Source organism: Natrix helvetica (genome assembly GCF_964273705.1).
Source record: "Natrix helvetica genome assembly, chromosome: 5".
Taxonomy (NCBI): Eukaryota; Metazoa; Chordata; class Lepidosauria; order Squamata; family Natricidae; genus Natrix; species Natrix helvetica.
In genome coordinates this window covers 84613010-84635311 of record NC_138551.1, presented here as the reverse complement: position 1 = coordinate 84635311, position 22302 = coordinate 84613010, and the positions used below count along the sequence as shown (strand labels likewise).

At 43.8% G+C, this 22302-nt stretch overlaps 2 protein-coding genes across 3 annotated transcripts in view; one reads left to right on the top strand and one right to left on the bottom strand.

Annotated features, from left to right (window-relative positions):
* OIT3 (oncoprotein induced transcript 3) overlaps positions 1 to 12990 on the top strand; it is a 62194-nt gene extending 49204 nt beyond the window's left edge. Inside the window, exons 8-10 of one of the 2 annotated variants that reach the window (XM_081953545.1) lie at positions 3882 to 3981; positions 8914 to 9089; positions 10625 to 12990. In XM_081953545.1, the coding sequence (XP_081809671.1) occupies positions 3882 to 3981; positions 8914 to 9087 (274 nt within the window). In that variant the 3' untranslated portion in view covers positions 9088 to 9089; positions 10625 to 12990. Of the gene's footprint in view, positions 1 to 3881; positions 3982 to 8913; positions 9090 to 10621 lie in introns of both variants that reach the window. The other variant, XM_081953544.1, reaches the window with a different exon arrangement.
* Positions 12682 to 22257, bottom strand: PLA2G12B (phospholipase A2 group XIIB). The gene is made up of 2 exons (XM_081953546.1): positions 22060 to 22257; positions 12682 to 13454 (listed from the first exon to the last, which is right to left on the bottom strand). The coding sequence occupies exons 1-2, from the start codon at positions 22217 to 22219 to the stop codon at positions 13336 to 13338; spliced, it is 279 nt and encodes a 92-aa protein (XP_081809672.1). The 5' UTR covers positions 22220 to 22257; the 3' UTR covers positions 12682 to 13335.
* Between the last annotated feature and the right edge of the window lie 45 nt (positions 22258 to 22302).

The window sequence follows — 22302 nt, the reverse complement described above, 5'->3', positions numbered from 1 at the left end:
TCCTTTGTAAATGTTTTATGATGTTCATTGAATCTCACTGACATAAAGTGACATGGGGAAAATTTACTAAATTGGCACAGTGGTTAGAATGCAGTATTGTAGGCTAATTCTGCCCACAGTCAGGAGTTCGACCAGGACAGGTTCAAGGTTGACTCAGCTGTCCATCCTTCTGAGGTCACAAAATAAGGACCCAGATTGTTGGGGGCAATATGCTGACCCTATAAACTGCTTAGAGAGGGCTGTAAACTGTGGTGAGATACACCAGGTGTACCAGTGCATGCTGGGAGCACCAGGTACCGTTCTGGTACGGTGCTCCGGAGGGCCCACCTATTGCATGTTAAAGCAATTCAGTCCTAGTCTTGGGTGTTGGATCATCTGTTTGGATTCCTTACCACTGAATCTTCCTTTCATTTGTCTTTGGAGTCCTTCTGTTGTCAATGACAAAGAGACACGGTGATCAAACATTAGAAAAATGGAGAAAACTTCACAAAGGCAAAAAACAAAACAAAAATTAAGGAGCATCTGTTGTAGGTGTAAAAACAAATCAAGAGACAGCTGTGGTTGTGAGATCAAAGGCCCATCCTTTTTAACTATAATACACATCCCAAAAATGGGCAAGGCTTTGAATTTGAATAGCAACCTCCTTGAATTTTTGAATTTCTCTTCATCCATCCCATACCCTCCAAGGTTGGCCTTGAAAGGACTACTGCTTGGAATAAACCTAGGTGTGCCTCATAATCCAAAGCAATTCCTTTGCTGACACTTAAGCAAGGAATTTTCTGCCATTCAGCTTTCTGTGTTTGGTAGCATCATAATCCATATTCCAGGTGCCATCAATTTTTTTAAGTTCTCAGAGAGCATTCATTTGAGAATACAGAGTATTCATCTCTCTCTCTCTCTCTCTCTCTCTCTCTCTCTCTCTCTCTCTCTCTCTCTCTCTCTCTCTCCCTCCCTCCCTCCCTCTCCCCCTCCCTCCCTCCCTCCCTCTCCCTCTCCCCCTTCCCCTCCCCCTCCCTCTCTCCCTCTCGTCAATGAAAACCAATGTGAAATTCAAAATTTTTAACTACTGGTTCTGTGGACCTGGCTTGGTACACGTGTCAGGGGAAAGATACTGCAAAATCTCCATTCCCACTCCACTCTGGGGCCAGCCAGAGGTGGTATTTGCTGGTTCTCCAAGCTACTCAAAATATCCACTACCTGTTCTCCAGAACCTGTCAGAACCTGCTGAATGTCACCCCTGCAATGGCCTAATAACTTGAAGCATGTAAAAAAAAATCAGGGGGAAGTAATCCTTGAAATTGTACTTGAACAGATGGCTTTTATAGTTGTAACTTAAGAGAGTGGTTCCATCTGCTCTTTTAAGATGCCGAAGAGACTATTGGAATGGACCTTATTTTATTTATTTTTTATTTTAAATTTATTTTATTTTATTTATTTTATTTGATTTCTAGACCGCCCCCTCTCCCCGAAGGGACCTTGCTTGATACAACTGCACTTAAGTCTTTGAGAATTGCAAGAACAGTGAAGAATCTAGTGGTATCTTTAAAACAATTGATTTAGTTTATAGCATAGCTTCTAACTAGTAAAGATAGCAATATTTTCTTAAGTGGACTTATTTTTCCAAGCCTGACATGGGTACTTACCACAGAAATAATGGTTGAACTTTTCTTGACTTGCTTACAAAATGACCCCCCCACTCCCCAATCTAGCAATAATACAAGGAATGACAGTCCATCTTATCCTGAAAATTCAAGTTCTGTCTGATAGCCTCTTCTCACTCAGGATAAATGCAATTAATGAGCAATTTATGTCAGATTCCAAAGGGCAAAGGTTATTTCTATGTAGGACATTGCTGTCCCCTGTCTAGTACTTTTCCTTTGTTTTTTGCTCTGTGTAGCAAGTTTTATAATGTTCAAAGTCTGCATTCTGGAGATTAGATTGCTGGTACGCATTCCCTTGTGTTATCATTCACCACCAAAGACTATACCTTTTCTTTGAAGACACAGACACAGTCACACAAGAATCTAGACACTGAAGAATACCAAGTATCGGCTCATTCTCAGTATTTTGGTGTCCTTAGAATGACATCTCCTTTTTCAAGGAAATTCATTTTGCTTTCCTCAGTCTACTTTCTTTATATTAATTCAGTTGGTTTTGATTCTCCATTAAGGCTCAGAAGCTGTTACACATTGACAAAACAAGCAAACAAACAAAAGATGTCTGTAACCATTTGATTAATTCAATGTTTGGACTCAAATATCCTGAAACCTTACAAGCATAATGGAACAAAATGACTTGGGAAGAATGTATTCTGTTGCCTATTTTTCCTCTCAGATAAATGTCTTAGTTATTTGCAGGGGTGTCTGGCAGGAAATGAAGATGGCCACCACAGCTCTATGATTGATGTCTTCAGATATGGGTTGCAAATCCCAGCACTACCAGTTCGCTCGTGTGCGTGCACAACACTTCTGTGCATGCACAGAAGCATCTGGGATGGGTGGCGGAGCCTCATGTCACCGCCACTACTGATTCGCCTGAAATGGGCCAAAATGGGAGCAACCCACCTCTGGATACCTTGTTCTTTTTTATGGTGCATCACAGTATACATTCAAAAGGGGCAGGGCTTTGATCCAGTGGTGGGATTCAGCCAGTTCACACCACTTTGGGAGAATCGGTTGTTAACTTTCCAAGCAGTTTGGTGAACTGGTTGTTGGAAGAAATCACCAAGGCAGAGAACCGTTATTTAATTATTTGAATCCCACCACTGCTTTGATCGTAGGAGTGTGGCAGCCATTTTGATGTTTCAGATTTTGTAAAAACAGCTGGCTATTTGCCAACAATGAAATAATTAAATAGAGGATATCGAATGTGTCCTCTACATTCAAAAGGTCCGCTTCCAGCCCAGGTTTTAAAACTTTCTACAACTCAAGGATTTGCAATCTACTTTAAAGAAAAATACAAAAAAGTAACGAAAAAAATTCAGATTAAAAATTATCAGGAAAAATTATTTGATGTGTTGTCTGTCAGGCCTGCAGCCATCTTTTCTTTTGGATCTTTGGCCTGCCACTCTTTCTATTATTCTACTATGCATTTTCTATTGTGGGAAAATGGCGGGGTGGGGGGGATTGTACGGAATGAGATGTAGCCAGAACAAAAAAATTTCTAGAAAGCCAAGGTCATCTTTGTCTCTGCACCTCTGCATCTGACTGGAACTGGATGGGTGGAACTGCCAGCATGGCAATGGAAGTTTGGACCATGTGATGGACTTGTGGGTGTGGGGGGCAAGATCTTGAACTTTCAACTGGGTGGGGAAAACTGGGAAGCTTTCAGATTCAGGTTTTCCCAGATGTGCCAACATGGCTCTCTTAATAAATTGGAACTTTGAGCAATACTTTGCCCTGGACTCTGATTTACTTTTGGATGCTATTTGGAACCCTGACATTGTCATTCATCCCACATATTTCGGAACCTGAGAAGAAGAAGAAAATTCTACAATATTTTCTCCATTAGTTCTTTGGTTTTGCCACGTCTCTGAGTCATCTTTATATCTGTTTAAAAAATCAAAGGTTGGCTAAGGATTTCTTTGTTTTAGGATACTGGTAAATTAGCAGAACTGCAAAATCCCAAGTGTGAGGAAAGCCTAATGCATTCTTTTAATCATTTGTTTAATTGCAATGGGTATTTTTTTTTTTAACATTTCTGGCAATGCAATTAGACTCCTGTTCTGTTTTTTTCATCTTCAGTCTTGGCTGACCTACCAGTAGAGTTAAGACAGCAATATGAGTGCCTGCCAGCTTCCTGGAAGGCACCAAAATATCTTGTCTTTTGGGCATCACTCTGTGAAAGCTGTTGACATTTTTCTTCTCTTCCTTTCTCTTCAGCTGTGTTTCGGATGATTCCATAAAGCAGTACACCTCAAAGGATCATCTGGCTAAGCACTTCCAGGTCCCAGTGTTCAAATTTGTGGGTAAAGACAACAAGGTGAGCAAAAAATTCAAATTCATGAATTTCAGGAGAGCTGACAAAGTCAGAAGTCTATTGAAATGGACTAGCAGAAGATCCAGATGTCACCAGGGGTAGTATTAACTTACCTTCCCTAACGGTTCACAAATGTGAGCACGCGCGCCTTCCACGCATGCGCTTTGCCTTTAAAAAGGGCCTAAATAGGATGCCGTAAAGCTGGGGTGGGTGGGCGTGGCCACCCGTGATTTCCGCTACCGGTTCAGGCGAACCAATCAGAACCAGCAGAATACCACCTCTGGATGCCACCAAGATCTTCTCTCACTTTTGATAGACTTGACTAGGAAAACAAGAGAATGAATATTATTGGTAAATGGGGATTTAAATTAATTAAACAGCACTTTAAAGACAAAACCAAATTGGGGGAAGGTAATATTAATATTGCAAAGGGTTTGCAAAATGCTTTGAACCCTGCTGTTTTCTTCTGCTATTTCCCACACCTACCATATTTTCTTTCTCCTGAGCTGTTGTTTAGATGAAATGGACCGTCTCGCCTGAGATACGGTCACTAAACAACCCTTTGCACCAAACAGATGATTTCACAGCTTGCTTCCCTAGGAAATTGTGTACTACGTTTTTAGATTGGGTGTCCACAAAACTCTCTGTTCTGAAACGAGAACTTCTCATGTGCAAAGCACTTCTTAACAATGTTTGCAAGATCAATATATATAGGTGGGCTTATCCTAAGAATTCATTATCACACATTTTATGGCGCTAACCATAACATTCCAGAAGGAGTTTTGGATACCTGGCACCCCAGCAATTTCAAATTTTCAAGGAAAGAATGACAGGGAAACCAGCTTTTATTCTAATCTGCAGCGTAGAGGTATCATCAGTTTTTCTTGACAAGGCATTAACAATATTGCTCCTTTTAAGTTTTTGTTCAGGAGTAAAATACTATTGTTTGCTAAAGTGAGGTTCTGACTCATTCTCTGAAGCTCATGCCTACTATTGGACAGATATATTTAATTTACATTTGCAAATGTATCCAGGGAGGGGCTTCAAAAATTTCAGCAATGGGTTTGCTGCCCCGTTGTTGGGGAGGGCATGGCCATGGTGGGTGTGGCCTCATTGGCCTCCTGCACCATGGTGGGGTGGGCCATTTTTCGGGAGGGCGAAAACTGCTTCCCCTGGTCTCTGGAGGTCCTCCAGAAGCAGGAAACAGGCCCTTTTCTGGACTTCCAGAACTTCCAGTAGGCCCATTTTTCATCCTCCCCAGGCTCTGGAGACTTTACTTGAGCCTCCGGGAGGGCAAAAAACTGCTTCCTCCGGGCTCCAGAGGACCTCTGGAGGCTGGAAAGAGGACCATTTCTGGTAGGCCTGTTTCCCCACCTCCCTGAGCCTTCATGCGAGCCCTGCAGTTACCTGGCAGGATGAATGGGCCACATAGAAACTCCTGGGAGGGGAGGGGTGGGGAGGATGGGCGTGGCCAGTCAGGGGTGGCATTTGGGAGTTCACCGAATTGGGCAGAATCCTACCTAGAATCCTACCTAGAGGAACACCCGAAGCCGTGTGAACCCCCAGCAGCCCACCCCTGCATGTATCTTATGTTTGAGGTAAAGATTGTCGATGGATTCCGGTTCCAGCGGCTGACGGCGACGGGCGAGCTTTGCTCGCCCCGCGCTTTCCCGGTGGGCTCCCCACTCCTTGGGGGGCACAGGACGCCCCGTAGAGGCTCCTGCCAGAGGGGCGGCACTGCGGGGGATCCCCAGGATCGGCGGCAGCCGGTGGGGGCCCCCCCGCCTCGCTCCAGGCACTGGGGAGCATGATGGGGAGACGCTCTGGCGTCTTCGCTGCGAGGCTGTTGGGAGAATAAACGAGCAGAAGGACGCGGCTGCGGTGCGGTGAGGCGAAAACTCCCTTCCATTCCCTTTCCTAACTTGGAGAAATTGCCAGCAGTTTAAAAACTTTCTTTCGGCTTGGATTGGAGAAGCGCGGCTGGAGGGAGGGGGATTTCCCACCCCCCCTCGGACAGGCGGCTGGAAACAATTTTGCTCTCAGCCCTAGGGGGAGGAGGAGGGAGAGAGCCAACTAATGATGTCACACTCTTACTAAAAGCGAATTTTGGATTTAACCTTATAATCCAATGAGGATCTGGAAATTTTGGAAACCTTGAAAACTTTGTTATGCCTCTAAACCCGAAGCTGGCAGGGCAAGATGGCACACTTCCATTGTCTTTATGAACTGTGAAAATTGACTCCACCTTTAAAACTTCAGGCTTCCAGTCTTTGTCTCCGTGCTACTCAGACAAATCTCTTGTGGATTGTTATTCTTTGGACTCCCTGGTGTGAAAAACTTTACCTTACTGCCAGTGCAACTAGAAAAACCACCTTCTGCCTGGACCTTTAATCTCCTGGACTCTCCTGGCTGCTCTGCCTCTCTGACTGATCATTCTCTGCATTGACTGAACTCTTTATTTCACAAACAATGTCACGTAAAAAGCCACCTCCTGGGAAGCCTGGCTTTGCTGCCTCTGCCCATCTACAACAGCCAGTCCCAGTACACAATCAATGATAACAGCTTTGATGCAACCTAGAACCACGGAGACTGAATTTCAACAAATGTTTCAGCAACTTCTACAGGGACAAGAGGAAATAAAAAGACAGTTAAAAGAGATGAAAGAAGAAATTAAAGAGAACCAGGCCCAAATTAACAAGAACTCACAGAGACTGGATCTTTTGGAGGGGGGAACGGCTGAGATGAGGGAGGGGATGGAAGGGGTGCAGAAGGGGAACAAAGAACTTGAGACCCAACAGATGAAAATAGAATTTGAGAGAATGTCCTTTTACCTTAGATTTCAAAATGTGGTAGAGACAGATGATGAAGATATAAGGGACATCATGACAAACATTTTGGCCTAATATATCCAGAAAGAGAAACAACAGATGGGGTGGGAACTAGATTTGGTTTATAGGGTGAACTCAGCATATGCCAGAACACACAATGTACCCAGGGAGGTTCACATTAAATTTCTTAGAAAAGCTACAAGAGATGAAATTCTGAGTGCACAAAGGGGGCAAGTTTTGAAATATCAAGATAGGGAAATAACCATTCTGAAACAGATCCCCAAGAAAGTGAGGGAGAAAAGAAAAAGCTATTCGCAATTAGCGAAGAAACTATACCAGAAGGGGGTGTGGTTCAGATGGTTGATGCCTGAAGGTATGTTAATATTCTGGGAGGACACAAGAGTTAGAATTAATACACCCATAGAGGCACAGGCCTTTATGGAAAAAAATAAAGCACTCCTAGATAAACCAGATGACCCTACAACAGACATACAGGACACGGGAGGGGCCGGAGCTCTGCTGGCGGGGGGAGATGGGGCAATACCAAGAAAACTCAGATCTCAAAAATGAATAAGAAAATTTGCTTGACATAAATTGATCGAAATTATTAATTGAACTCATATGCTGACTATATATTGCTATTTTGTAATGAATTTTGTGTAAATGTATACTATGAGTATGGAGGGAGGGGGCACCTACCGCATATCGCAACTGCCAAAATTTGTAACCTTTCCACCACCCTTTTCCTTGCTATTTTTCAAAAAAACCAATAAAACTTTGTTTAAAAAAAAAGATTGTCGATGGATTAGGGCAGTGATGGCGAATCTTTTTTGGCTCGTGTGCCATAAGTGCATGAGAGGTGCTCCCCCCCCATTTTTTGCATTCTTTTCCCCCCTTCCCAGGCTCCAGAGGCTTTATAGGAGCTTGGGGAGGGCGAAAACAGCCTCCCTGCCCCCCGGAGGCCCTCCGGAGGCTTCAGGGACCTTCAGAAACTGTCCATGAAGCATCCAGAGGGCAAAAAAATGACCCTACGAGCAAACCGGAAGTCACTTCCAGTTTGTTCGTAGGGCCGGTTTAAGCCCTCCAGAGGCTTCAGGGAAGCATCCTGAAGGTCCCTGAAGCCTCCGGAGGGCCTAAAGCGACCCTACAAGCAAACCGGAAGTCCATTCCTGAACTTCTGGTTTGCCCATAAGGCTGTTTTTTTGTACTCTGGAGGCTTTAGGGAAGCTCCTGAAGCCTCAAGAGGGCCTCCGGGGGGGGGAGGAGAACCTTGCATGCCCTGACAAATGGCTCCATAAGTTCGCCATCCCTGGATTAATGTCTGTTCCATATCATGGGGTGGCTGAAGGTTCGGTACAAAGACTCATATTCCTTCTACTGTCTTCTACTTTCTGTCTTCACCTCCTAAATGAGAGAAGTTTCAAAAGATTGTAACAAGAACTGAGAGCTAAGGCAAAATGAATACATGTCTCTTAGACTCTCAATCTCCAGGCGGTGGGAGGCCTATCTGCTTCTTTCAATTTCAGGCATGAAAATCCATAGTCAGAAGCTTAGATATTTTTTGCATCTGAAAAGCAAAGCAGGATGAAATAGCATTTTTTTTCTCAGCCACTGGTTCTCCTTCCCCTATCACCAGGGGTGGGCTGCTACTGGTTTGCCCGGGTTTGGGAAAACCCATAGCTAACATTAGGGCTGGTCCAGAGAACCTACAAATCCCACCCCTGGCTGGGCCTGCCCTCCCCATCCCTCCCCTCCCTGGAGTCTCCATGCAGCCCATTTTGGATGCGAGGTAAGCGCAGGGCCCTTGTAGAGGCTCGGGGAGGGGGGAGAACAGGCCTCCCGGAAGGCCTCCAGAGCCCGGGGAGGCAGTTTTCAGCTTCCCAGAGGCTCGAGGAAAGTTTCTGGAGCCTGGGGAAGGCGAAACGCCCCCCGCCATGATGCAGAAGGCTGACTAGGCCATGCCCACCATGACCACGCCCTCCAGCAACCCGGCAGAGAACCTATTGCTGAAATGTTTGAAACCCACCCCTGGCTATCACCTTTGGTCAGATAACGTATGTATGTAGGTATGTATGTAGACATAAATATGCTTTTCTTCCCCATTTAGGAAGTGTTCCTACATTGCCGTGTTCTTGTATGTGGAGTAACAGATGAGAGCTCTCGCTGCGCACAGGGCTGTCACAGACGGATGCGCAGAAGAGCTAGACCACAAGAGGAAGGAGATCACATCACACACCACATCCTGACAAGTGGACCAATTAAAATTGATGTGCAAGAATAGATGTATGAAAATATATATATACCGGGATATAAACTCATATACATGTGGATATAGGTGTATAGCCCATTTCTCTCAGAAGCGTATGCTCCCCCCCCCTCTTGAGTTCAAACTAGATTTAATCTACATCTCAATTCCATTGCATTTGGCAGGGACATTGAATGGGAAATTTGATTTTGCAGGGTCAAAGCAGGGTTTGCTTCAATTAGACATGATTTATTCCAAGCACAGCCAAAATTACAGGAGCATCCATGGCTCAAACAAATGTCAAGTTGAAGCTACAGTTGAAATCTTGCTCCCTTTGTTTGTATGCATCGAAACAAGTCTTCATACATGTCAACATGTTGAGTTTCTGTAAAGCAGTGGTGACATTGGGATAACAGTTGGGAGTGGTGGAAATGTATCAACATATTAAATTGTCATGCTTAATTATGTGTGCATGTTTTGAAAAGTTGATATCCTCATAGGCTTAATTATGATTTCATGGATTTAGGACCTTTCCCTACTGATCTGAGATAGGCACTGCCCTTATGCACCGTCACGATACTTTGGAGCTCCTGGCAGTCTTTTCCTTCTCAGCCAATTAAATTCAGAAGTTAATTGGCTACTAATCTAAAGGAAAGGCATATTTGTGCCATATCCTCCTAGCAGAGGGGTCGTCAAAGAGCCACAAAGGTCCTAACCGGAAGCCCCCCATTCAATTCTGGAGCTGACTGGAAGTCCGGTTCCCCCACCATAGAGCCTCCTCCTAGAATGGCATCCTTTTTCCTCCCCCAGTTCCCCCACCATAGAGTCTCCTCCTAACGTGGCATCCTTTTTCCTGTACCTGTCCTAACGGAAAAACCTATCAATTGTGGAGACAAACGGCGAAAGGGAACCACAGCAGAGGGATGAAAGAGTCACATGGGGCTCCAGAGCTACAGGTTGCTGACCCCTGTCCTAGCATGCCCTCCCTACAATTGGCAGTTCTTACTTGAAATTCCTATCTTCCTCAGCTTCCCGTTCCCAAGATTTTCCCTTCCCTTCTGAAATGAAAGTGTTGATGTGATAATGGACACTATTGCTCCACTACTTTCAGGCTGTTTTGAGAGATGGTTATTTTCGTGCCACTGCAGAATGATCAGGTTCTTTGGGGTGGGGGGAATCCTAAACCCATAAAAAGTTAAATGCAACATGAAAATAGGAAAGTAGGGGTAGGGTACCAGTTAACACTGCACCAATAAAGGAGGCTATTTGTAGCCCAGGGTTGAAATGAAGAGTTCTTGGTGCTCTCTGAGCTTGGTTGTTTTCTTCCAGACGTTTCGTTCACCCACTAAGTAACATCATCAGTGCTGCAAGAAAACAACCAATCTCAGAGAGCACTAAGGATCCAATTAACATACATTTTTAATGAAGCTCCATTGGCCAGCTGCAGAAAGAGGAAAGGAACAACTGTTGGAAAGAGATGGTGTGAAAATGTTAGTGATGATTAGGTAGACAGCGTTGTGTGGTTGTGTGGAAAGAGCACTAGCCATTCTGATGCTTTTTTTTTTTTTAGCAGTTCTGCAGGTGATGAGGACGTTCTCGGTGATAACGGAGAAAATCTTGCAGAGGGGATGGAAAAGAATAATAATTTGCAGGTCATACAAGGATTGAAAGTTCCCTGAGTAATAATGCACCCTAAAGTTTTCAGCATGCTCAAACTCAGGCTGTGAAACTTGGCTGTGCAGCTATGGAAATAGATCGGCTCCAGTTTGAATTATTCAACTTCCTGAAGAGAAAACCGCAACATTTAATTGCACATTTTCCCCCCAGAAAATTTATACATCACACTGTTATGGACTTTGGAAATTTATTGCTACTGCTCCATACCTTACATTTATCTCTTTCTTACCCACCCTTTTTTTTCTTTATGGAATTATCAGGAAATTTCTTCCAACCACTCGATTTATGTTAGCTCCCTATGCTGATTTAAGAAACTCTGAATCCATTAAGGTCTGCAATTCTCCCAAAGTAGAGTTTTCCAAATCTATTCAGAAAAAAAACAACTTTCCACTATTGAAATTTGCATGCTTTAACTAGCTAACCGTGTTGTTTTTTTAAAAAAAAACTATTTTCAAAGGTGACAGCAGTTTTCACGCAAATTTCTCCTTTTCCCTCTTGATTCAAAAAGCTTCTTGCATTCTATTCATCAGGATGCTATGATATTGCTGTGTATGCTGTTGTGTAAGAGAGTCCTCGATTGACAACACTTTGTTTAATGACCGTTGGGAGTTACAGTGGTGCTGAAAAATGTGATTTACGACGGTTACAGCATCCCCATGGTCGTGTGATCAAATTCAGATGCTTGACAGCCGACTCATATTTATGACGGTTGCAGTGTCCTGGGGTCATGCGATCCCCTTTTGCAACCTTCTGACAAGCAAAATCAATAAAGAAGCCAGATTCACTTCACAACTGTGTTATTAACTCCTTCAGACCTTGTGGGTGCTTCATCACTGGAGGTTTTTAAGAAGAGACTGGACAGTCACTTGTCTGAAATGGTATAGGAGCTCCTGCTTGAACAGGGGGCTGGACTAGAAGACCTCCAAGGTCCCTTCCAGCTGTATTCTGATTCTAAACTTAACAACTGCCATGATTCACTTAACAACTGTGGCCAGAAAGGTGGTAAAATGGGGCAAAATTAACAAAGATCTCGCTTAGCAACAAAAATTTGGGTCTCAGTTGTGGTCGTACGTCGAGGACTAACTGCATTGTGATAACAAAAATTTGGGGGAACCCAATGAAAGATTGCTGATGTCTTTCACAGGATCACAGCAACAGGGGAAAGGGAAAGTTTTCTTTTGGGGGGATTATGAAAAAGAACCGATTCTTCTGATGCAAAAGGTTGGCCAGTGCAAATCCAATTACCTCAGTACAATAAAGCAGCTCCAAATACTTCAATTTCAGGCAGAAGGAGATTTAATTCCATTAGCCTGTGTTCAGAGGGGAAAAAATAGTCCTCTTTCTTTAGGGAGCAATGGGCAATTTACCAGAATGCTTCAATTTTAAAGAGGGGACTTAAAAAGAAGGGACCCTGTGGCTCAGTGGCTAAGACGCTGTGCTTGTCGATTAGAAAGGTCGGCAGTTCGGCGGTTCGACTTCCTCACGTAATGGAGGAAGCTCCCATTATTTGTTCCAGCTTTTGCCAAGCTAGCAGTTCGAAAGCATGTAAAAATGCAAGTAGAAAAATGGGGACCACCTTTAAAGGGAAAGTAACAGTATTCCGTGTTGAGTCATGTTATGACCATGGAGACATCTTCTGACAGCGCTGGCTCTTCCGCTTTGAAACTGAGATGAGCACCCCCCCCCCTTAGAGCCGGAAACAACTGGCACACATATGTGGGGGAACCTTTACCTTATAGAAAAAGAATCAGGAAACCCTAAGATATTTAGTCATGTCACTCAAAGTTGTAGAATACTAGTTAATTCTATGTAGATAGAAGTAAGTTCCTTGCTATCTCTGGTATTATTTTCAGCTATACATGTTATTTAATAAAAGTTTGAAATGCTCTGCATTTTATATTTTTCTTACCATCATGTACCATTTATACCGTTTTCTGATTATAAGGTGATTCGTATTTTTTACTCTTTTAATGGAACGATGATCTAGTCAAAATAAAATGAGCATAATGCAAATGACTTCGTACGCCGGTCTTGGTGTTGTTCTCTCTTTTGTCTTCAGGCAGGTGCCCACAACTCAAACCGAGTTCTGCAATGGGTTAACCCAGTCAATATTGATGGGCTTCTTTTTTTCTTTTTTTTTACAGCAGTGCGAAGTTTCCATGGCTTTGTATCACTCAAAAAGCAAAAGTGACAGCATGTGAGGAAAGTTTACATATACATGTGGGCTGCAAAGGTGTATCTTGTCAATATCATCTTGCAGCCTCTCTAGATCTTCTTGGATGCTTGAATTGATCACATGCATCTCAGCTGCTCTTCTTACAGGATGAATCATCTCTAAGTCTAGCAGATGCTCTGGGACGTAGATAGATGTCATTAGATAGAACAGATGAGGGTATCAGACCAAGTCTTTCCATTGCTTTTGGGAATTCCTTTCTCAACCATGCTGACTTGACAATTAATGCATGGGTGGTCACAAGACCTGGGATTGATTCCCAAGCCCCAAAGTTAAGATACTTGTGCTTGTTCCAGAAGATAGAAGAGCAAGCTTCTTGTAAAGGACATCAGAAGCCACCATGGTCACACTACCAAACAGCTTGATGGTCATTTTCACAATTCATCTCGTTCTTCTTCACTACAGATGCAGGCACTTCTTTGGCTGTTCATGAACGGACGGCAACCCAGAGTCCTGACTGTCTGGAATATTGTATCGGCTATGGATTCACATGCTGTAGCAAAAGAGAAAGAGACCAAATCCATCACACTTATTCTTTTATAAGATGACTGGGATTTCCTTTCCTTGGACCTGTCATGGTGAACCTATGGCACAGGTGGCACACAGAGCCCTCTCTGCGGGCATGCCAGCCGTCGCCCTAGCCCAGCTGTACTGTGCATGCACATGTGCCTACCGCTGGCCAGCTGGTCTTCGGGTCTCTGATGTACGTGCAAGGGGTGCAGGGCGCATGCGGTGGGTGCACACATGATGCACGGGGGAGGGTGCATGCACGGGGACACTTGCATTGCATTTTGGGAATTTGCATGCATGTGCGTTCCCCCCGTATCCCGTTTTGGACCTGGAAGGCCTCCTGCACCAACATGGAAGCCAAAGTGGGGTGCAGAGGTGCCGCACGACCCTCCACCCCGCGCTCCATTTTAGACCTGGGAAGCCTCCTGCACTAACCAGGGGGAATGAGGCACATTCATGGGGGACACACAGACATGTGCAGGGGGTAAAGCACATGCATGGGGGGCATGCTCACTTTGCATTTTGGGGATTGGGGGTGCCTGTGGGCATTCACGCACTTTGGACATTCAGCACCAAAAAGGTTAACCATCACTGCCTTAGACCATAAGAATGCGATCAAGATCTGATTCAACAACCTCCAGTACCTGTGCCTGAAGTTTCTGGGGCGCCACAGCAAACAGGGCCCTACCATTCCCCAAAAGCAAAAGTTTTCTTGTTTTATAAAAGCTTCCAAAAATCCATCCAATATTCGGTTATGAATATAGGTGTCCTGCTTGAGCCAAGGGGTTGTACTAGAAGACCTCCAAGGACCCCCCCACCTCTATTTTTTTAGATTTAGATTTTCAAAAGGTGCAGTATTCACTTTAGGAATACTGCACCTTTTCAAATGATAGCAATTTTTGGGGGGCTATAATAGCATTACACCTATATCATTGACAGAAACAAGGAATAAAGATACTAATTTTTTTAAAAAAACACTTTGTCCCTTTATTTTAATATACAGGACAATTTTATTTTTTATTATATTAAGCTTTCCTTATCAATAAATCATAAACTGCCCAGTACCACATTTCTCACCAAGTATGCATGGTTCTTTATCATCATGGAAGGGCATTTCTTCTTGAGGCCCAAAAGTACCTTTATCTCTAAAGGGGTTGCCATCATTCTGGTTGGTCCTAAGGGATGCGTGAGCTGAACCTCCAGCTGTGTTCCAGGCTTACAAGCACTAGTACATCTTTGCCACGCAGCCAAGGTCCGTTCCTGGCAGTTCTTTGGTCCCTCAAACACATTGGAAATAGTCCAATCTCACTTTTCTCTGGCACTTTTGAGATAACTTGGACTATAAATTCATTCCCATTAGCGGGGAGAATTCAATAACCTGCAAAATGCTTTTTATATTTATTGTTCCTTTTAATTTGGCATAGTATCATGCTAAAAATATAGTAAAGATTGCTATTTTAAAAAATAAAAGCTCTTGTTTTCTGGGTGTGTGAAAGAGAACGAGCTGAACTAGAAATACAGCAATGAGGAAAATGGTTTTAATAATTTTTTTCCTGTGCCATTTTCCTCTTTAAACATCCCTCCTTCCCCTCTTGCTACATTATCACCCTGTGGCTAAATTTCAGTCCTGTTGATAACTTTAGGGTCACTTTATCCTAAATATGGGTGTCCTTTATCCAGTTAAGGCCGAACTTTTAATAGGTTTGCTTAAAATGCTCTTTCACGGGGCTATGCAAGCACTTTGGAGATCATCAAAACCATCAAGGCTATCAAACTAACACAGCAGACCACTATATATAAACAGAGAGCAAACCCCCTCTCTTCCATCACTGAAGATGTGTCCTAGTTGAGTAATGAAACATCTGCAAGAAAAAAACCAAGGACCCCACACCTTGAATATCATATCTATCCAATTCATCCTATGTGAAAGGCTGCAAATAAGAGGTGCTCAATCCTGGAATTAAGGAGAAACTTCCTAACAGTGAAGACAATTAACCAGTGGAACAGCTTGCCTCCAGATGTTATGGGTGCTTCATCACTGGAGGCTTTAAAGAAGTGCCTTGACTGGACAGCCACTTGTCTGAAATGGTATAGGGCACTGATGGCTAACCTTTTCCGGACCGAATGCCCCAAGTGCATGTGCGCGCCCGACCCGCCTCAAAATGCAATGTGTGCGCGGCCCTGTGCATGCACCCCCCACACATGTGCATGCAGCACCCATGCCTGCACCCTTTCCCCCACTCATGTGCATACACGGCCCCCCGCATGCCCCTCGTCCCCACACACATGCCCCCTGGCCCCCATGTGGGGGGAAGGGTGCATGCATGGCAGGGACCCAAAGACCAGCTGACCAACAGGAGATGTGTGCGCATGCACGGCAGAGCTGAACTGGGGCAACGGCTCGCCTGCCCACAAAGAGGGTGCTGTGTGCCACCTCTGGCATATGTGCCATAGGTTCACCATCATGAGTATAGGGACTCCTGCTTGTGCAGGTGGTTGGTCTAAAAGACCTCCAAGGTCCCTTTCACCTCTATTCTGACTGACTGGATGCAGTATTCCAGATGTGGCCTCATTAGTGTGGTACAGGGCAGTATTATCACTTATCATAAACTTAACACTATCCTTCTGTTGATACAGCCTAGGACTGCATTGGTTTGGGGTTTTTTTTGCAACGGCAACACATTGCTGGCTTGTACTCAAGTGGTGGTCACAAGGGCACTTAGATCCTATTATGGAAGAAGATCTATGCCAAAAAGGTCAAACTAGCATTTTCCTTATAGGTTTGAAGTAAAGTGCTGGAGACAAGGGTACTGGGAAAATGGAGACTCAGCATGTCTAAACATTTCTAACTTTGTAATAACACAAAATTGTGTATGAAGAATCCCATTGAAGCAGTGTCCTAAGTCTTGGTAAAAAAAAGAAAAAAAAGCTATTTTCCCCACTGTGGTTTCTTCTTCCTGGCTTCTGAAATGATTTATGAGAAATAGTTTCTTCTTTTCAACAGAGTTTCTTACTTCTTGGTGTTCTAGCCAATATTTATAACTTTATTCACCTTTATTAACTAGTAGAACTAATCTGGGAAAGATTTTTGGCAACATGATTTAAAATATATAGCTTTATAAATATGCATGAGGCATTTGCTATAAGAAAGAGAGAACATCTCCTTCCAGATAAATTCTTAAAGGAGGATTAAAAAGAGAGAAGAGAGAGAAATTCAAGGCAAGGAAAATAAATACAGAAATTGAGTATTTAAAAGGGCGACTGGGTCTGTGAGACAATGGAAAACGGTATAACTGGGGGAGAAAGGGCTTCCTAATTAAAATATGGGTTTCATTATTTCTTTCACCTAAATTAATTCGGAAGGCAGACTACAGCAAAGGTTTAGAATCTAGAAGCCTAATATTTTCAGAGCTAGCTGTAATATGCTTGGATATCATAATTTTTAAAAGAAGTGTTTATGAATTCAGAAATACAAATTAGATTTTCTGTTCTAGTTAGTATGATTCAGCATTTTGGGGGGTTTTATTCAGGCTAACTGAAGGATAAATTTAGCTAATGTGAAATAGAGTTTATTAGCCACCAAATCTTTTTTTTCTATATGCATTTATGATTTGTGGCTTTGTTATTTATATATTTCATTAATACTGTTTATTATGAATATTTTTTCATTAATAAAAATCTATATATAACTCACTGGTTTCTTTCATCCTTTTCAACAAACTGTTAACATTTAATATTTATATGTAAATTGCAGCAGATTTAATGATAGCACTATATTTAAATCATGTTAATTAATAATCCAATAATTATTGAATAATAGAGACATACAACAGCAAGCAAACCTTCTCAGAATAAAGTAACCTAGTGGTGCTTCCAATGTGGTATTTATGAAAAATGGCTTAAACTATTACATTCACAATGGTCTTAAAACACTTCTTTCCTTCCATTTTTTCCTTAGAAGGGTAGATCACTCAAACTGTCCATTGTGTAACTGCTTGTTTTTGTGTGAGAGAAAAAAGATTGAGGCTGTGATGGGATGCTCTTTAGATACGATCAGGTAATAGTCCCTTTTTTACTCGTTAGATAGGATCAGGTAAAAGTTTCCCTTAGTAGATTGGAGGAAGATGTGTTTTGATCACAGAGATAATTGGTAAATGTTGCCCCTGTCTTACTTAGGAGCTGTAGTGACACAGTGGTTAGAATGCAGTATTGCAGGCTGACTCTGCCCACAGCCAGGAGTTCGATCCTGACTGGCTCAAGCTTGACTCAGCCTGCCATTCTTCCAATGTGGGTAAAATGAAGACCCAGATTGTAGGGAGCAATAGGCTGACCCTATAAACTGCTTAGAGATAGCTGTAAAGCATTGTGGCGTGGTATATGAATCTAGCAATAGCACTTAGACTACAAACCTCTTCACGGTGCTTTTACAGCCCTCTCTAAGCGGTTTACAGAGTCGGCCTATAGCCCCCAACAATCTGGGTCCTCATTTTACCCACCTTGGAAGGATGGAAGTCTGCGTCAACTTTCAACCTGGTGAGATTCGATCTGCCAAACTGCTAGCAGCCGGTGATCAGCAGAAGCCTGCAGTACTGCACTCTAACCATTGTGCCACCCTAGCTGTATTGCTAAGTGCTATTGCTTTATGATCATCTCTAATATTAGCCTGCTGAAAAGTCATTCACCCCATAAAAGAGAAATGAGTCAATAGCTTCTCTCATGCTTCTAAGTGCACAAAGAAATTTTGCTAGAAACGAAGTAGGAAAACGGAGGAAATGGGACAGCAAATGGCCTGCATACATAAGATCAAAGGTTCAGTTCCTGGCATCTGCAGAAAGAGCTAAGAAAGAGGTTTGTCTGAGCATCTAGAACTGTGATGGCGAACCTATGGCAGCCGTGCCAGAGGTGGCATGCAACACCCTCTCTGATGGCACACAAGCCGTTGCCCCAATTCAGCTCCAACACTCATGCGCGCGCACCTCCCGCAGGCCACCTAGCCTTCAGGTCTCTGCTGCACATGCGTGGGGGTAGGTGGGGGCACATGTGCAAGGGGCACACACACATGTGTGGGGGCAGGATATATGTGCGGGGATTGTGCGTGCATGTGTGGGGTGTGTGCGAGGAGTCACATGTGCATGCATGGGGGATGGGGCAAGTGCACGGGGCTGTGTGTGCATGTGCAGAGCTGTGAGCGCATGGGCAGGGCACACATTTGTGGGGCAGGGTGCATGCATGGGGGAGTGCATTGCATTTTTGGGATTTGGGCATGCGTGCACACATTTGCGTGCTTGTATCCGTACTTTGGGTACTCAGCCTGGAAAAGGTTAGTCATCACTGATCTAGAAGATAATGCCAGTGACTGTACCAGGGGTGGGTTCCTGTCAGTTCTAACCTCTTCTATAGAAGAGGTTCCACAAATCTACAGTGCCGTTTAGAACCGGTTCCAGCTCCCTCCCCCCACCCGTCTGCACATCATCAAGATGAAGAGCGAGAGGAGGGATTCTGGGAGTTGAAGTCCGCAAGTCTTAAAGCTGTCAAGTTTGAACACCCCTGTGGTTTTTTTTCTGAAGGGTTAGGGGTGCAAGGGTCTTGTAACGTGACAGCTTTAAGACTTGCGTGCTTCAAATGCCAGAGTTTCTGAGCCAACATTTTGGTTGCTAAGCAAGAACATTGTTAAGTGAGTTTCACCACATTTTACAAGTTGGCCATGCCCACCTAGTCACATGGCTGGCAAGCCACTCCCACCCGGTCACATGGCTGGCAAGCCACTCCCACCAAGCAGGCCAGAAGAGGTTCTAAAAATTTTTGAAACCCACCACTGGACTGGACTGTAGCTAAACCTGAGCAAGGACAACTCACACTAATCTTGTGTATTAAGGTAAATTCCTAGAGTAGCCTCATGCAAAACTGGGCGATATACCCAGAACCAGAGGACAATATTCTTATCCCAAACTTCACGGAAATTAAATCAGTCCTCAGCCCTATTTATCGACATATAAATAATTACTGCTGAAATGGTGAAAGACGCAGAGGAAAAGTGGAGAAACTTTGAGTAAGATGTGTTAAATTCAAGCCATGGGACCAGGAAGTGGTAAATCTATACATTCTAGCACCCTAATGAAGCCAGTGAATTAGTAAGTCACTTTTTTTAGATACTCCCATACATCAGTATCTCTGAAGTATGAGCTTCCTAATTTATCTTAATTATTACATTTGAAAAATAAATGAGCAATCCCTCTGCCATCTAATTGTTTCTGATTTAACCAAAGAGAACTTAATGATGCATGAGGACGAAATGCTGCTTTCTGCCTCAATGAGTTTTTTCAAAATATTTTGTTCAGTGTTCCACACCTTTTTTAATTCGCCAATATGTTTTAATAAATTTCTGCATCTTTTAATGCAATAGCCTTCCTTCCTTCCTTCCTTCAGCTGGGTGGTTTTAGAGGAAGTTTTGTTTTTCGTTATTCAGAGGGAGATACAGTTACTCCAGATTTGGAGCGGTGCGGTGGCCTAGAGGTGAAGCTCTCGCCTCCCAATCAGGAGGATTTGTGAGTTCGATCCTAGGTAGAGGCAGAAATTTCTCTCTCTGGGCACACTGAGAATATATCTGATGAACAGAACTCTGCATTGGAGACAGGAAGGGCATCTGGCCATTAAAACATTCTGCTAGCTCCATTCAAGTTGCCCAGACTCCACCCCGCAAGGGATTATGGGGTCGTTTAAAAAAAGATGATGACGATGTGATACAGGTAGTCCAGATTTAGTCATTTGTTTAGCCACTGTTCAAAATTACAACAGCACTGAGAAAAGTGACCGATGAGCAGTCCTCACACTGATCTCTGTTGCAGCATCCCCATGGGCACATAAACAAAATTCAGATGCTTGGCAACCAGCATGCATTTATGATGGTTGCAGCATCCCAAGGTCCCACAATCGCCATTTGAAAACTTCCCAGCTGGCTGATGACAAGAAAAGTCACTGGGGGGGGGGGGGCGGGGGTGTGTGAGGAAGAGGGATTTGCTTAGTAAATGTATGGTTCACTTAACAACCTCAGTGATTCGCTTAACAGATGTGGCAAAAAAAGGCCATTGCATTGAGTGTGACTCATTTAACAGCCACCTGGCTTAGCAACATAAATTCTGATCCTAATTGGGATCATGAATCAGCTCCCAGAGTGGGAGTTGAGGCCTAATATGTGAAGAGCCACACTTTCCCTATTGGTCCTTTCGGGAGTACAAGCACTGCAACGAAAAAATTGTTGAGTCACCTTTGTAACATCTATCTGAAATTACTTTACTTCCATTCCTACTTAATTATATTCTATAAATCTCATAAGAAAAATTGCACGTTTTTTTGGTCTGGACCATGCAGCGTGGTATGCTTTTTAATTATTTCGGGATGAGTATAAATCTGGTCTAGCCTTCCCTGCCCATCAGGGTGATAGATTAAAAAAAATATGCAGATACTCTCAATCCAGATAGTCCCAGCGGTGGGTTTCACATTTTGTTACCACCAATTCGGCCTCCCACCTGCACGCCTACTTTGCAAGTGCATGTGCCACTTCCGCACATGCACCCACCCTTCGGCCTCCGCACATCCTCTTCCTGGCTGCAGAGATTGCCACAGACAATGGCTTGCATTTTTGGGCTCTGCGCCTCATGTTTTCAGCCTCCAAATGCTCCCTTTGAGATCTGTTCAAGGCTGCTGGGATCACCAGAGCACATCGCTGCTGATCGCTGCTGATCACTGCTGATCTCTGCCTCTGCGTGTCGCGTTTTTGGGCGGTGATCGGAGCGTTTGGAGACTGAAAACGCGAAGTGTAGAGCCCAAAATGGCAACCCGGAACAGCTGCTGCCTTCTCTTACCTCTTCCACGCTTCGCTTGCTTTACTAATTGCAGCTCCCTGCGACAATCAGCTATGCTTTAGAAGCTGCTTTTCAGTCCCAATGAGGTTTTTTTCAGCCCCAACCCTGTGCTCGCTCATAACCAGCAAACTCATGTGTTGAAGCTGTGCTGAAGGATGCTAGCCAGATGAATATCTGATAGGCATTTTCCCCCCTATTTTCCTCCCCCAAAACTAAGGTGCGTCTTATACTCCCAAGCGTCTTATACTCTGAAAAATATAGTAAGTGGGAAAACAGTCATAAGTCCCTTTTTCAGTGGTGTTGTAACTTTGAACGACCACTAAACGAACTGTTGTAAGTCGAGGACTACTTATATTTGATTTTTGAGCTGATTCACAAGGGCCTAAGTCCAGGTTACTATATGATCCTTGGTGGTGCAGTGGTTAGAGTGCAGCACTGCAGGTTACTTCTGCTGACTGCCGGCTGCTTGCAATTTGGCAGTTCAAATCTCACCAAGCTCAAGGTTGACTCAGCCTTCCATCCTTCCAAGGTCTGTAAAACGAAGACACAGATTGTTGGGAGCAAGATGCTGACTCTGTAAACTGCTTAGAGATGGCTGTAAAGCACTGTGAAGCGGTATATAAGTCTAAGTGCTGTTGCTTTTGTCCCTATTGTTAGCTCAGAACGTGGTGAGGCACTGCAGTCATGTGTTTATGTGTTTAACATCTTCCCCATCAGGAAACTTACCTTCTACCTTGGAGACAAAACCAAGGCTACGTTTAAGGTCAGAGCAGATGGACTGCATGCACCAACGAAACTTGGCATCGCAGCGATATTTATTAGACCCGCAGGTATCATAACATGCATCCACCTGGTTACAGCATTTCGTCATGGCCGGGATGCCCATGTCAAGCTGTAAAAGAATGCCAAGAGATGTGGGAAAAATCACTCTGGGGTTTGAAAGGATTCTCCCCTCCTCCCATATCTCTC